General features: G+C 34.4%; 1 protein-coding gene across 3 annotated transcripts in view; it reads right to left on the bottom strand.

Annotated features, from left to right (window-relative positions):
* CDC14A (cell division cycle 14A) overlaps window positions 1-17,523 on the bottom strand; it is a 63,261-nt gene that overhangs the window by 12,567 nt on the left and 33,171 nt on the right. For all 3 annotated transcript variants that reach the window (XM_067300845.1, XM_067300843.1, XM_067300844.1), the window contains exons 6-13: window positions 13,960-14,026; window positions 11,545-11,607; window positions 8,239-8,326; window positions 6,948-7,178; window positions 5,171-5,309; window positions 4,107-4,266; window positions 1,299-1,414; window positions 718-765 (exon numbers count right to left, since the gene is read on the bottom strand). In XM_067300845.1, coding sequence (XP_067156946.1) covers window positions 718-765; window positions 1,299-1,414; window positions 4,107-4,266; window positions 5,171-5,309; window positions 6,948-7,178; window positions 8,239-8,326; window positions 11,545-11,607; window positions 13,960-14,026 — 912 coding nt within the window. The remainder of the gene's footprint in view (window positions 1-717; window positions 766-1,298; window positions 1,415-4,106; window positions 4,267-5,170; window positions 5,310-6,947; window positions 7,179-8,238; window positions 8,327-11,544; window positions 11,608-13,959; window positions 14,027-17,523) is intronic.

Below are 17,523 nucleotides of genomic sequence, written 5' to 3'. Positions count from 1 at the left end.
AAATGACAGCAATAACATTTTTGCTAAGGTGCATAAAACATACAGCTCTTTAAAGGGTGACTCAATGACTAAATTCTTCGTATTTTCATAAAGAGTTTTAAGTATGGTGCACTGGGCTACTACAAAAAAGTTAGCATTCATAGGCATTCATGTTAGTTTATTAATCTTTAATAAAACATATCAGTAGTGTGAAATTCTCTCCATCCTTAGACTGGAATATTATCATGATCAGCTCTCAGGGATGAAAGGTTTTGGGTACAAGACTCCAACTACAAGCACATAAGGAATGACACTGAGCAGAAATGGATTTAATTCTGTGCCAAAAAAGGGTAAACAGAAGTCTCCCAAATTAGACTTCTCTATAACACCTCTAAAAAATACGTGTTGCTATAAAACTGATGGTAATATGTTTTCATATTAATGCTTTATAAAGACAAATATTTTATCTTTCATACTCTGTTTTAGATGCAGTGATAAAGGGTCCATTGGTTACAAAAACAAAAGAATTGATTCTACCATTCCTATAGCTCTTAAGTCATACTTTTCACACCAAATCAAAGGAAAAAAGTTGTTCCCTGCCACTTCTGAGAAGTATTCTGAAACTGCTAATCAATCCATGTGATTGAATACAACACAAGTGCTGACAATTTAAGACTAGAGTGGTATGCATTTAGAACTATTATTAAATATACTGGATGATTTATTTCAAGTTAATACCTGAGAGGCTGCGATATTGACCTGGTGTGCAGTGTCATTTCTTCCAGCCTAAAGAAACCAAAGCAGAAATTTAACTAATCAAATGATAATTTTATTTTAAGTATACAAGTATGTCTCATAAGGTTTAAAGTATGAAACTTACAAAAGATAGAGTTAAGAATTATCAACAATCTTTTTCAATTTACAGTTTTAATTTACAGTTAAACAAAAGTACTTCAGGTTTATTTTCAGACTTTGCATTTTTACTGTTCTTGAAAGATTCAAGATTTATATGAAGAATACAGAGAAATAATTTTAGAAACATAACAAAATATTCTTAAAAGAACTTGGTTAAGTACATAAGTTTTAAAATGCTAGATAAACATGACTTTGAAGGTTGAGACATTTTTCTACTTTTACTGCTAAATAACAAGTAGTTATCCTAAGCAGGAAGACAGGAAATAAAATAAATTAATAAAACAAATGTGCAACTATTATACTTAGAAATTTCTATCACAGACCTAGTACAACATCCTTAAACAAGACCATATACTTGCTATAAAGATCTGACAGCACAGACTGAATTTAGAACTGTAAATTACCTCAGAGCTCCAGTTGTAGCAGAACGTGGCTGTCTCCGACTTTTTAAGGCACGAAGTTTATCTCCCTGTGTCATGCTGTTCTTAGTTTCCACACCTGCTTTGTCTTCAGAATCATTCTGGAAAACACCAAATACGCAAACAAAGAAAAACACAGAATCCTTAAGAGCCTTAAGAGTGCAGTTTCAAAACACTGAGCATCTCCGAGTGCAAAGATTAATACTTAAAAGGCGAATCCTACAGTCTTTTACACCCGTTTGGGCTGTACTCTGTCTTTGTGTAGCTCCAGTGAAGTTAATGTGGGCGCGTATTCACAGATGCCTTTTGCAGAATCCAATCTCAAAGTCAGTTCAGGATGCTCGAGTCTAGTGTCAGTATATATTAAAAAACAAGTTTTTCTTCTTAAGTCTGTTTTTATGGAACCTCAACTCCAGCTCAATACTGCATCACTATTTTTAAAGTTGTTAATACGGAGGGGAGAGAGTAGCACGCAATTTTATGATATGCAGAAGACAAGGAAGAAATTTAGTTTAAGATCTGTGTTCTGCAACAGGAGCTAAAAAAATACTTTCCTAAGTTACCAAGTTGTGTGTGGGGGTGGGGGGTTGTTTGTTTTTAAATAAGTTCCTATGACCTTTAGAGAAGTACAGTTTTGGAAGAATTTACCTTCAAACTTAATAAGGAATAGAGGGTGAACAGACTTCAGAGTTTTAAGTTACTTTTGCAGCACTAGAAAATATTTTAAATTAAAAAAAATATTAAAAGTGTGTGCCACTGTTTTTAAGTGCCTATTTATCATTTCTGATTGGTCTCAAAATAGACACATTTCTAAGGCCTAAATATTAAGCAGAGACTGCCTCTTGATTATGTAGCAGAAAAATATGAAAGTTACACAAAGTAGCAAGACTACTGCAATTTTTTTGTAATTGCCAAATGAAAATTTATATTAATTATGCTACTCATTTGACCTCAGATTAAGTATTTGTTTGTATTATAGTAGTTCCCATTGAGCATAAGTGACCTTGTTGTTCTGTATAAAACAGAACAGTTTCTGCCTTTAACCAAGACAAAAGATTGACAGAAGAGTCTATACAATAGAAGCTAATCAAACAGTGTGATGGTCTGTAAGTGTTGCATTAATTATAGGAGAATGTAAATATTGTAGCTAGATTTCGTTGAAGACTATATGCTAGGCCTCTGTCACCTATCACTCAGCCTCAACGCTGATCAATTTTGTTTCCCGGTCTTTACCTGCCCAACAGTTATCATATGTAGCTGTCTGTTCTCTCATTCTTAGAACGTATAGATTTTGGAACTGGGAATGTTCCTTTGTTTTGAGCTTCTAGAGAGCCTAGTATAATGAAGTCTTGAAGCATAACCAAAGATACAAAGAGATATAGAAAATTAAATGTTTTCAAAACTGAATGCTAACAGTTTTAATATCACATCTGTAAAAACCTGAAGTGGTCATATTAGAGAGGGTTACAGCACAAAAAGAAGCACTAGGAATAAAAACAAGGACTCAGTTTTTGGGTTCTCATAAAACCAAAATCCATGACTCAGGATGGTTGATCAAAGGGCAGTATGAACATCTGTGTCCTGATGGGATACCTTAAATGACAGAAAATATGTTGCAGAAGACAAAAGGAATGAACGCTATTCCAACAGCTATTTCTGGTGCATTTCAATAGAGTCCACCGTGCTGATTCTGCTGATGCTAGAAGCTACAGCGGGGCACCAGGAAACAACCACTTACAGGGGAGTTACACTCTGAATCTGTACTTAAGCCGCTACACAGTGTTCAGGTAGTTGAGTTACATGCAAATAAGCTGCCTTGAATACCAGAAGCAGTGAAGTTGTAGCAGCTCAGATTCAAAAACATTACTTCAAACTATATGGCCATGTGTCTGCTGTTTTCATTAGGTGTAAAAGACCAGGCATCTCTACAGTGGTTTGTATTCTCCTGTTAATACTCTCAATAATTACCTTTACAGATGCCAAGCCACAAACTGAAATTCCAAAAGGCAAACAGTTATCAGTACATAATCATCACTGATCTATCATAATCTGGAAGACCACATTATATACATTTCTGTAAAGGTACTATCTGGAAAAGGTGCCTGGTAGAGTTTGCAGGTCTTTTACATCAAAAAAAGTATTCTGTTGGCAGAATAAAAGCTCTTCAGTTACTACAAAGCTAAGATAGGATTAATCAAAAGCACTTTGAACAGTTCCTCTGAACTGCTCCTGAAAGATACTATAGGGCAGAATAACAGTTTATAAGTTTTTACTGGCTCAGTAGCAGAAAGAGGTCCACTTTAGCTCACACTTCAGCCAAATAATTGTTAGGTCTTCGCCCTATTATGTGCACATCACATCCTGTGGCAGTCTACAAAGCTTTGATTAAGGGATGGACATCTGTACACTCATGCATTAGTAGCTAGAAACCTGGAATAAATAATTTCCAGGAGGGAAACTGATTTTTCTTTTTTCCTCCATTCTCCCACAAATACCTGAAAACCCTGAAAGAATGACTTAAAATAATGCAAGCCTGCTGAATTTTGTGAAATGACTTATAAGTTCTCAAAAAAAAATTTTTTTTGAGAAGGTTGAGATTTTTTTCTAATTAAGACCCATTTTTTAAAAACAAAAATGAAGTTTACTGTGAAAAAGCAATCTAATACAAATACATGTCTAACAGAGAAAAAACTAAAAATGATCTATAGCTATTTATATATATATATATTATATATACACACACACAAAAAGTTCCATCTCTGCTTATGTGAAATTTTTCCTCTGAAACCTTACCTCCCCATATTGATCCAACTCCCGTATTTCATTAAAGCTACCACTGATTGAAATGTCATCCAAGCCACAGAGAACTCTGTTAATGTTTCCATCATCAACTACTCGTTGTTTCTGTTTTGATCGGATGAGGTCTCCCTGCAGCCACAACATTGCTTGCTTCCTGTCAGATACAAAAATTAAATAAATATCAACACATTTGTACACAAATAAAAACCAATAAGAAAACATGCTACCCTTTCAGATTGCCAACATCTGAATTATCTGTATATCTTCTTCAGTGGAGAAAGAAAAATCTGCATGAATATCACAAAAAAAGTATGATTTTGAACAGTAAAAGAATCACCATACATGTCTCTAACCATCACAGAAATACTTCAGATAACAAAACTCCATTTTACAAAATCCTAATGGAAAAAGAAAGAATAACTAAACAGGAATTTGGAGCAGTATTGTAAAGGCTTAAAATAAATCTTAAAAATGCACATTAAAAAAATGCACTTTTAATGTGTAGAATAAATGCTGTGTTGCTGTACAGTGTATTATTGGAAGCATGAGTTTTGTATATACAGGTATTGCGCAGTAAAGCTACAGCTGCCTTGCACAGCGGAGTTGGTCACAGTCATGTAAGGCTGAACAGGACTACAGCATCAGCTTTCAGGAAATGGAATATTATATCCTTCAGACAGATGTTAAACATCATCATTTAATTGCTACATCAATATGTGTGTATTTTAATAAAACGCTGTTTGTTGATTAAATCTTTTGTCCACACCTGGAATTTACACTCCCAACACTGATTGTCTTTATCTCCTAAATCCCAGAATACATACAAGCTGAGCCTTGAGACTGTCTGCCCCTTAAGATGACAAAATGCCTAGTGCTCCAGAAAAAGACAATTGCTACTGATTAAGTTTGATCTTGATCTCAAATCAACTAATCTTGAATACATTGCAACGGGCAGTAATATACCACCTCAAGATAGAAAGCAGATCCTATAAATAGTTTAAGATGAATAAAGATGTAGAGAAACAGTTGATTCTTAGCAACAAAGAAGGTATACGTACTCTTCCAAGAAGTGTTGCTGTGGTCCTATAATAGAACCTGGTCGACATATTCTTATCCAAGCAATGGCTTCAGCATGTGTGAGCCTGTAGTGTTTCATTATGTAACAGGCGATTAGCGTTCCTGTTCTCCCCAGGCCAGCTATGGAAACGCATATGAACATATTCATGCACAAAATCATGAGTTCATAATTATCAAATTAATTCTGAGTATGGGATATGAGGAGAAGGCTTCTTTGTAATGTTATTCACTACCTTGATATTTGAAGAAGGAATTTCTGGTTCAGTATCTCATTTATCAAAAAAAAGTTAATAGTGTTTAAGAAAACACAAAACAGTGATCATCCTTGTCATTTGTGTAATTCTACTTCAAAAAAAAATTTTTAAGGCTCTGATATTAAAGCTGTGAAAAAGCTGGATAAGAGTTTCGTATTTATAAACCTAGTAAAAAACAAAGCAAATCAAAGTACCTTTGTACAAAGGCCAACATGCATACTTTACAAGTCAAAATTCAAATATGTGCAAATACATTTGCAGATCACTGCATTTAACAGCATGTTTAACTGTCTTGTGTGCCAGTATATATATATTTTTAATCAAATTTGTTTTAAATAAGGCTAACCTGTATGACTATTCAATGTTTTCTATATAAACAGCAATAAATAGTGAGCAGTATATAAAATTATGTCAGAAGAATCATTTTGAGCAGGGAGAATTATTTTTAAAGAGACAGGCTGGGTTTGGTTTTTGTTTTTTTTGAAATGCAAAAGGAATGCAACTTGCAAACAGATTATAAAAAGATGTACTATGCTAAACATACAACTGAGTAAGAAAATGGTGTCAGAAAATTGCAGGTAACATCTACCAACTGCATACAATCAATAAGACTTCTGTTCTTTCCTGTAAGTTCCCGCTAATGTACATAACTTCTATAGCAACCTTTTGCATTAAATAGTTTTATAATAACTTCTGGGAAAAGTGATTTCCAGTGTGGAAGTTGTGCCTGGAATACTTCCATAACAAGAGTACAAGACTACTCTTGCTAATCAGTAATTTAAATTATGATTATGTCAAATAGCAGACAGTCAGCTTATTAATACCAGAAGTTTGGGGTTCTAGCTGCACTAAAAACTTGTTAGCAAATAAACTTATTTACCTTTGATATGCATGTTTAGTGCTTGGAGAAGAAATTATGAATGAATAGCACTACTCATTTCAGATCAGCAAACCACTTGTCTCTACAATGCCCTTACACAATTCTATTAACATAAAACAAGCTGGACTCTACAAAGCCTTTGTTATTCCTCCTTGACTAAGGATGCTTCGTGTATTTTCTGACTGACATGCTGAAACAGGCTGGTTTAAAATATTGGCATCACACTAAACTCACATTAGCTTGAAGTGTGGAAGTCATGCTAAACAGAAAAATGTAAAAGCAATAGTCCAGAGGCATAAAGAAAACCTTTTAGTCTTCAGCATTTCTTAGCCAATTATTATAATGCTATTTGTGCAAGCAAAATGCAAGAGAAGTTTCTATCAACTAAAACCCACACCCTTACATGAAATTAAGAAAAAACCAAAACAATAAACAACAGATTATCATGTGCTTTAAGACGTAGGGTGTAGGACTAAAAAATTTAACAAGTACATGAAAATATCAAGTATTTGTCATACAATTAATCATATATTGTAAAGCAATATTACTTTCAAAACCAGAGTGTGCTTTTTTAAAATTATTTCTGGAATAACTTCAGTCTGAGAAATAAATTAGTGAACATACCTTTACAATGTACAGCAATAGCCCCCTCAGCATTCTCACAGATGTTCAAGAACCTCTGAACTATACTGTCGCTTGGTGTGCTTCCATCTACGAAGAACAGGTCAAAATGCTCAAAACCAGCATCAGTAAAACGTTTTGCCTCATAAATTTTTTTGTTTAGTCTTATGATTGATGTGACATTATGTTTCTTGAAATAAGGAAAGTAGGCTTCAGGTGCATGAAGAGGATAGCCTATAAAAAATAAAGCAAAACCTGTTATAACAAATAAAGCATTTCATGTCACAGATGACAGTTTAAAAGTCCTAATAACCAAAATTCCTCCCCAAACATTTTTCAGAATGTTAAACATTCTAATACTGCAAGTGTTTTACTATTTTATTCAAAACAATACACAGATATTAAGTCATAAAGAAATTGTCCACAAAATGCTTTCATAAAGACCAGCATTAAAAAATATATATATATATATATAAAGCACAATACATCTGAAGCACTGTACTGTATCCTGTTTATCTCACTGCCCTCTACACTAGGGATTTATAAATATATTAAAGCTAGGCATATATACAAGCTCATCATTTCAGAACAGCTGCTTATCTATGGTCAAGCTGCAAATCAGAAGACAATTATAGGATACTTTAAGAGGAGACTTTATGAAGAAGCTAGATTGGTGATCTATAGCATAGACAAGAGGAGCAGCTAAAGGAGAAATTGTAGTACCAGAAATATTCTTCCTCCATTATGAATTAAAAAAAAAAAAGCAGCTTTAAGGCCTTGATTCAGTGGAGACAGAAAAATGATCTTTGAGGAGTTCAGAAAGGTAGAGTGAAATGAAAGGAATTTGATGCTGTTATCAACAGATCTGTACTTGGTTTACCTTTAACTTGCCAACCACTTTCTTTCCCCAGGTCTTTTTTGATAAACTTCTGATCCTTATGCTTGTAAAGCAGCATGCAATTGTTATAAAACCCTTAACACATTCTCATTTACTTTATGTAGATCATCTTTAATTCTGCATATTTATCATATCAGTTGTCTGGCTCAGAAGAAGAGTAAGGGACCTAAGTTTCTCAGGCACTTTGTCACTGATTGGAAGTCACTGACTGCTAGAAGAGACCTTTAGATTTAAGCTCTATAATCTTATATAAAATATTAACTGCACAATTATTTTTGAAGAACAAACTTTCTGCAAGTCTTTACCATCTTTTGCTTATTTGTTATAACTTTTTAACATGCTGGAAATAAGATCAAAGAATAGCATTAAAATGTATATTAGAACACTGAAACATACCATTTTCAAGTTTGCTTTTTGGGTGTGGTCCACTAAATGCTAAAAATTTTCCTGGAATAATCCAGTTGAAGTCACCATTTTCTACTCGCTAAGAAAATTTCAGGAGAGAAAGATAGAGAGAGACAGAGATACATAGAGAGAGAGGAGAAAGCATTTTAATATCTTAAAAACAAAAGAAGTGATCAACTTTTTTTAAAAACTATTTTTAAATGCATTAGACAAAACATTTTAGATGTAACACATATGGGAGAAGCTAATTAATCATAAGCCATTTCCCAGAAATTCTTGCAAACCTCCCCACTCCCCCAGACCCCACAAAAATCCATTTTGCTAAGATTTTCAAGTAAAAGCAAAAAGATCCCATCATCTAAGGTATTTCTCCCTTAGAGGGTTCAGCATTTCAAAAGACACCTACTCATAACAGCACTGGCGAACACCAGTGTTCTTCTATGTTCTAGCAAAGAATATGGAAAAACGCCTCCCCATGAAGCACTGGCTAAGAAAAAGCAATTCGCAGAAAACAAATTAAGACCAACTAGCCTTCAAAACAATTATACTTTCTGTGTAGAAACAGGAATTTACATATTGGCTTAGTAATCACAAAAACAAAGTATAAATCAAATTAAAAGATGGAAAGTTTTTTGTTGTTTGTTTTTTATATGAAGTGTGTTCATTCCTCATTTGGCAACGTAATTATTCTCAACATGAGATTTAAGGACACAGCACTTGGTTCAATTGCATTATGAAGCTTTGTGTTTTTAGCGCTCAGCTCGAAGTGCCTAATGAGTAAAGGGCTCTGCTAATGGACATTGCTGTAGTCAATTCATCGGCTGTTTGGCCGGCTAACCCCATTAGGCTTGTTCCCAGTGTCCTCACACAGGGCTTGCATAAGGACTAGTGGCCTGACTCTCACTGCCAAGTCAGAAAAAAGAAAAACAACCCCAACCTCCCACAAGTTTGTACCGAGGACTGCAATCTCAATATATAAGCACCTCCTCTCCCTTTTTAATGAAAATCCTGCTCAGTAAGTTAAAAGATTTTTTTTTTAAACCACCAGTTGTTTAACTTCTTTATATTTACAAGGGTTATTGTGGATAATTTAAGTTTCAGCCTATCTGAACAATATACATTCAGCACTGCATACAAATGACATTATTGTTAAAAAAAAAGAGAGAGAGAGAGACAGACACACTGAGTATTTTACATCTAGTCCAACAAAAGGGGAATTAGCTGCCTCAATAATGTAGGAGGTTGAAAGAACTATAAACACAAAACTGATTTTTCTTTAGCCTGCTCCCTTAACTCTTATGCAACTTTTCTCCCTCTCACTACAAATTTGAAGACCTAACACAGCAAAAGTCTGGAATATTTAAAGTTTTAGAACTACAGCAGAGGACATATCTAAACATACAAAGCTGACCACCATGTGTGAAATAGTAGAAAACATACAGAAAAAGGACAAAAAAATTAAAGAGGACTCCAGGTTCTCGCTTCTTAAACTAAGACAGCGGGCAGCATTCTTTAAACACCACTCATAGGTATATGCTTTCAGAAAGTAGACTAATGTAAGCATTAAACAAGATAATGGGACAGCTTTGTATATAGTTCTAGTGAATTATTTTCATACATTTCTCAAGCAGCTTTACTCAACACATACTATACAGTATTTATTCCTAGAGAATTCCCACCCATCATCATCTGTTTTTAGAACAAATTTTACTGTTGTATAGAGAGTAGGTAGAAGGTAGCAACTTCACATTAAGTTAAACAAACTAAAACAAATGCTAAGAAATTCAAAGATTACGGTTGTAGAGAACAGATTTCTCAATTCAGCCACCACAGAACATGACAGTATATAGAACTCTTACTACAAATAATTTTTATGAACAGCTATATGTAAAAGTGCATCTATTACAATCAATAATTACAGTACAGATTTCTGTGTTGTAAATTAAGTTTTCCCTGTGTATTTCTCTCATGGTTTTCCCTCTTTCTTGATCATTTATGAAGCATTTCCTACAGTTGTGTACTTCAGTGATATGCACTGAATCACACTTTTCTCACTTGTAAAAACAAAATTGTTACTTAACAAATGCTATATAGACATTTAGAAGAAAAAGTATCCCTAAAAACTTGTTTGATATTAGATACATTCAACTTAAGATGACAAATTTAAAAATGGACATTTTCAGACTAAGTAAATAAATTTATTTTCATAATTTCCAAGTTTTCTGAAAACACCAATAGAGAAGGGTCCAGGAGAAGAAAACTGGCTGTAAGTAATTTTGGTCTTTAAAAAGACAGTTTAATACATATTCAAATACTCAGTACACATCTACCTTGTATATCCTTCTTGCCTACCAGTGCAATTGCAAGAATTTCTAGGCGTTCCCAAGACAAGTTCCAATACAACTACATAGTTATTACTGACTCCATAAGTGTTTTCCTTCCTCTGAGGTAGGGAAATGGTGGAGAAAGACCATGCAACTATTCTAGACCAGATATGCATACACCTGCTGAGCCTGGGACTTTCTCTGTGAGCCCAGCTCACAGGTGCAGCATGGGGCTACCTTAAAGATTCTCTGCAGCAACAGAGCTTGAAATGACTGTCTGCTATTAGAATATAGAGGCGAGAACAACTTAAAAGGTTTAGGTCTGTGTAAGTTACAGAACGTGGCACTTGAGACATCCAGAGTTTCTGTTCTTAAATTTTGAGAAGGCCAGCAGAACAATGGACAACTTCTGTTAGCTTTTTGGGACTCCATCAGGAAGACATTCTGGATGTATTCCCAGTACTAGAATCTCCATATAATGCTACTGAAACAACTCAGAAAATCTATGTAGCTATCAAAAAAGTTGTTTTATATTTGGGACTAACAGCACCTTAAGCAGCAGCTCTGCAAGTCTTGAAGGAAAACACAGAGTCTGTGGATCAGCTAAGAGATTTTGAGTCATGATATGTACACTGGCGGAAGGATGGGGAAGCATAAAAGAGGCCTCAGAAGCCAGGAAGGGTAGAAGAAAACAGTTCAGTTTTATTAATGTGAGAGCACTAAAATGGCAAGGATTTAGATACTCATCCTGCGTGCTGTTGACCTATAGCATACAGCTTGGGGTGTTATTATCAAAGCTTCCAATGAATACCTAACCAAGAAAAAACCTGCTTTCGTGTGCATACCTTACATATGAACACTGGGTTTTACTTGAATTATGTTTTTCCAGTATGTTTTAGGCTGTGGGATACTGGATATTCCAACTCATTTTAGGCAAACCAAACATATTTAACTCATTATTAGATGTACAAACCTCATAGTGTTCATACTCATCCACATCAAATGTCTTAAAGTCAAAAAATCCATGCCGCAAGGCCTAAAAGGCAACAAGGTGTCAGTTTATTTTTAGGTATGATACGTAATCCCACTTTATAATACTGTTCTTGAGAATCAAAACTAAATCATTACAGGTTTGTGCTTGTGGCTTGTTAAAGTCTACATTAAGACAACATTAAATTTTACACAGATTAACAACACAGACAAAAGACTACAACAATGGCAATAAATCATCTCAGTTTCCTTATTACCCCTTCATAAAGATGTTATGATGGGGCATAAGCTTGTTGCCTATTACTTAAATCATAAAATTGACTCTCCCCTCCCCAGTATGGATGTACTTTCTATAAGGCAGATAAAAGTTAAAAGCAATTCCCTTTTTGTTGTATACTCAATCATTTTTTTCTTTAAAATGATGAATACATTTTTGTGCAGTTGGACATAAAATAGAATATTCTTAGTTTTATATACTGAAATGTGATGTTCAAGTTTTATCATCATAATATCCAGGCAAAATGAGATATAAAAAGAATACAGTACTATGTATAACTGTTATTTTGTAATTTCTTGTTAATATTTTCCTCAACACAATCTGCTGATAGAATCAAGCTAACATAACTGTTAAACAAAATTTACTAGAGAATTGAAAGAAATCAAATTATGTATTGTACTTGATTACCGTACTATTAAATATATCAATCTTATACTAAATATTTGTGTATAATATCCTATTAAAAACTAAATTTTGTGAATAAGATATCGATAGCACAAATTTCTTCTATGGAATAGGTGGAGTAAATTTCTGCAGCATATATTTATACTCGATCTACCACATTCTGAGAAGTACAGATATTGCACAACATTGTGGGATTGGGTGTGTGAAAAACAGACCACACATCTATCATTTAAAGCAACATTAATAATTGCCATTTTTGCTACACAAAGTGCTTTTTTTTTTTTTTAAGGCAAAACAAAAATAATTTCTTTATGGATGAAAGAGGCTTAATGTTGGACCTGTCACAAAACCCAAGATACTGAGAGGTTTGTTTGAAAAGCAGATTTAGAAAATTTATTTCATTTAAATAGGGCTGGCTGGCCACACCTCAGAATTTGTAGGCCACCTGAATTATGTATATATGCTGATACATGCACACATAGCAAATTTATCCAGATAACCCAAGATATTACTTTAGGATAAGGGACATAGTTTCTACTGGAAGTGTTTTTTACTTCTGCAGGTAAACTGGACAAAAATTCAGTAATAAATTTTATGGGAACTATGGGGGGGAAAAATGGTCCTTTTCACATGTTTGTTGAAGATAAATTACTGTTAATTCACGGACTGCTTCAGAGAGCTTTAGGATCTGTAAAACACCTCACAATTTAATAGTCATACTGTTAACTGGCAGCTCCTTTCCCACCCACACGGGACTAAAAATATTAAACCCAAACTGCCCTTTTTCAATTTTTAAAAAATATCTGTTTTGTCATATTCTTAAGAATTACAAAGGGTCTTTAAAGGATCTGCCTATACAGAACCATTTATATAACCTTCCCCCTTCATCAAGATCACTGGGAAATTAGATGAACAAAATTTGATCCTTGCTTACAGTATGAAGTATATACTAAAATACGCAGCTGCCAATTCTTAAGATGGGCCATAAGATTCAAAAAAGCAACACTGGAACTTAATTTTCCCCAGGATCACCATCATGATAGAATATATTTAGCAATCTAAATTAACCTTTTTGAACTTTTTCAGTAAGTTCATAATTTTCCACATTGGGTAACAAACATATCTGAAAATTGTATCATAGCTAAAATGCAGTGCTTTCAGCAGTAGTCAGCTTGCTTGATAAAGTCACATACCAAAACACTAGTAAAATCATGTTAGTTTCCATTCTTTTTAAGCAATTCCGAAAAGATTAGTGTGTCAAACACCTAAACAGATGGAGCCAAGTATGGGCAAAAACTGCATAAAAATAGTGCTCAGATTAAATCACAATAACCTCAACTGAGATAGACAAAGGTATCAGCTTACATTACTCCCCTTCGCCAATGTTTAACAACTATTTATTAGCAGCTCTAACGCATTATCTGGCACTGCTGACTTCAGAACTCCACCCAGCCAGGATGGGCACGTTTGCACGTCCTAGCAGGGCAGGTGATCTTGGGAAAACTGCCAGATGCCATGCCAGCTGGGTAAAACGCCACCTTCTGCCATTGTCGCTATTCAAACAGAGTCCTCAGTAATTTAGGCTTCACGGCAGCATACTATTCATTCACACACATCCTGCTTTGAAACCAGATTTTTGTATGTATTTTAGAGTATTTTGCTTCATTATTTTTACAGTCAATTTAAACCTGTTTGGCTAAGGAAAAGTGTTATTACCTTATTTATTCCCTGTAAACAGTCCAAGATCGTGAGATTGTACGTGCAGTTCCCAAATGAAGCATCCCTATAAATTTAATACAAATGAATTTAATATACATAGAATTATTTTAAGAAGTCAGGGAAAGGAAGCACACAATAGAGTATATTCTTAAAGTTATTCAATCCCACCTGAGAACTATGAATCAAAGTTCAAAGACAACATCTCTTTACACTCTTGTCTATGCTAAAGCACTACCCTAGAGAAGGTGCAACTCAGTGTAAATACAATTAGATACTGCAAGTTATTTTAAGTCCCTGCTCCTACCCCTGCTGACAGCACAGCTTTGTACTGAATCTTCCCATCCTGGAACAGGGAGCTTTGCATTCTCAGCTGTGCGAGAACAGTGACAAAGCAAAAATCCCTTAGCTGTTACCAGGTTTTAATCGAGTTATACTGTCTAACAGGAAAAGGTGAGTAGATCAGTAGATCACTAATTTGACTTTCACTTATAGGCTCTCACTCCAATGCCTGACTGCAGATGTGTTTAAAATTTAACCAGATACAATGAAATTGAGAATTCTTCTGACCTCAGTTTTGCCACTATGGAAATAATATAATTTCTCCTTAAAAGATGACAGGGTACGCAAAAGCAAGACACATTCAAGTAGTATGAGACACCAAAATATATCTACACAGCAAATGTGTTGTGGAAAAGTGAAAAAGTAGTTTTTTAAAACACTGCTTTGGACCCATTTGCATTTTAACAAAATCCTGCCTGGGCAGATTATTTTCAAATCACTCACTGATGAAATCTGTTATAATTCTGCACTAAACCATCTTATCCAAAATATTAAGAACTGCAGTTTATCAGTTCTGCACCAGTTTATCAAAACCGCATCAAAATTTTAGGATAAGTCAGATACATCAGTAATCCATAATTGATTCAAAATTTCGATCTTGCATTTACAACTTGCATTGTTTGGCAGTCTACTTGCCATACGTAGCATAAACAGCAGTACGGTAACGTTCATTCATTCCAACCTGCTTTAAGAGTTGTGTGTTGGGTTTTTTTTGTTTGTTTGTTTAAGTAGAATACACAGTCATTTTAATTAATCAGTGTTCACAGAAAATGTATTTAATAACACAAAGTTAAAAGCTACAAATTTGGCAGTGCCATATTATGGACAGGCCACTCCAGAACAGGTTTCTAGTTATTCATTATTAAAAAAACCCACTTATCTGCAAATCTCATAAAGTGGAAATTTTAAAGTGCGAGTACATTTTTTTTAAAACCCAAATCTAACAAGAAGTCTTCAAAAATGTAAAGCCATAAAGTATTTTCATTAAATAAGCAAAACATATCAAAGCTGTAAAATATTAACTTATCATAATACTTTTTTTGACAGGAGAAAATGAGATGACAGATCATTGTGGTGCAAAACAATTCTAGCAAAGCAAAATGTCTTCTGAACAAAAATCTTGAAGACCAAATGGGAATATGTGCTTAACAAAAAATCTTTAAAAGCTGTAATAGTTTTATGAGAGGGCTGACAGAAGCAACTTTGGAGCAGTACAGATGGAAGGTATGATGGTAGCAGACATTCTGTATTACATGTTATTTTGATATAACAGGAATATAATTTTGATTTTATTCATATGAACAAACTACTCCTTCAACTGATAAAGTATCTGATATTACAGTATATAAAACAATACTGGAAAGAAAAGAAAAAGCCATTCAATCCCTAAAGCAATAATAATAAAGCAACAATAGTAAGGGAGGGAGAACACAGAATTTGACCAAGATGCACAAGATAAACCTATCACATTTTCAGGTGTATGTTTTTCTTAGTTACAATTCCCACAGCTATTACCAGCCAGAGTAGCATCATGAAATGGGTATCACCCAGCAATCATTTCATAGACCCTACATTCCTGCTCCTGCTCAGTGAGTGCACGTCGATGCTGGCAACTGACCTCTAGGGCCTATGTCGTCAAGCCTCAAATGTCTTATTTCCATTGCTGCACGCCTCACCATTAAGGTAGGTGTACTCAAGCTGGAGCAAACAGCTCTGCCGATGCATTTGTCATTCATACGCAGTAAAATGACAGAAAAAACAGAAGTCAGCAAAATTCCAAAGAGGTAGAACTTTAGAAGAACAAATAAAACTGGTGACACCTAATCCCAAATTCCCACAAGCTCAAATAGCAGTTTTCCGTAGGGCTTTTTTTGTTTGTTGTGTTTTTTGTTTTGTTTTTTAAATACAATACACTGAATGGGCAACTGAGAAACTCATACCTCCATGTATCTTTTGTGGTAAAATGTGACAATGTTGTGAAACAATAAGCACTAGATATGGATGACAGTACAACATAGTATTGACATAATTCCTGGAAGCTGTGCCTAAATATAACCTAATGCTTTAAGAGAAAGCATGATATTTGATGAACTACAGCAAGTATTGAGTATATTATATTAGACTTGCCATAATCTCTCTCCCCCCTTATGTATCAACTAGTAAAACGAAAAAAAATCATTTGGAAAACAAGTAAATGGAACAAAAATCTATGCAAGTTTTTAAGCGTCTTCATAACCATCGTGTTTTTAGAGTTCCCAGTCCTTTTTCAGGAAGAATGTTTTTTTAGTTTCCAAAAATTCAGCTACCTGCTTAGAATCAATTCCAGATGCAAACACCTTTCTGAAACTTTCCTGTTTTCTACTTCAGACTTTTAAAGTGGAGCTATCTCCAGGGATTAAGTTGCAGATGTAAGAAAAATAAACAAAATTCATCTGGCAGAATTTTCATTTATAATCAACTAAGACGCCACATGCTGTTATCAGTTCACACTGTAGAAAGATATCCCCAGGGTAATCTTACACAGCACTCGTCCCGACAGCTACATTACATGCTAATAGTAACAGCATCTCTCTCTTTCTCTCTCTTTCTTTCTCTGTCAAACTAAAATTCTTTTTGCTAAAGTATGAGAGGGAAATTTTGGCACTTTTCAGTTTTAAAGTTGTTTACAAACATAGTTTATAAGAATTAACACTATAAAAGGATCACCAAAACAAAAAAATGTGTCAATACTGTTGTTGGGGTTTTTTTTTGGGGGGGGGGGGGGAGGGGGGAATCTGACCATAGTAATCCAGATACTCCATTTTAGATTAAAAAATCATTTTCAATAATTGACTAGTACGTAATCTGAAACAAAGAAAATTCATCTCAAAGTAAAAGTGTTGCTTAATCCCATCACTGTACATCACCCAATTCACCTTTGTGCCTGCTCAAGAAGCTGTATTAAGCCTTTAAACTTGCTCATTAACTAGAAAGCTCAATACTAGAAAGTATCTTTTATTCCTCCCATCTATGCACCAACAGTCAAAATTCAGGAAGAATTAAGTACAGATCAGGCAAGTGCTCGTGGAACCAGTATTTGAAGACAAGACCCAAGTTACCAGTTTTCAGAACACACAGCAAGCAGAATTGCAGTATAGTGCATGAGTTATAGGAAGAAATTCTAAATATACATAGCCTACTTTATGCTGCCTTTTTAAATATTAAAACAATTAAAAAAACCTA

Source organism: Apteryx mantelli, chromosome 8 (assembly GCF_036417845.1).
Source record: "Apteryx mantelli isolate bAptMan1 chromosome 8, bAptMan1.hap1, whole genome shotgun sequence".
In the NCBI taxonomy this organism is placed as follows: domain Eukaryota; kingdom Metazoa; phylum Chordata; class Aves; order Apterygiformes; family Apterygidae; genus Apteryx; species Apteryx mantelli.
This window is presented reverse-complemented; position numbering and strand designations above follow the sequence as displayed.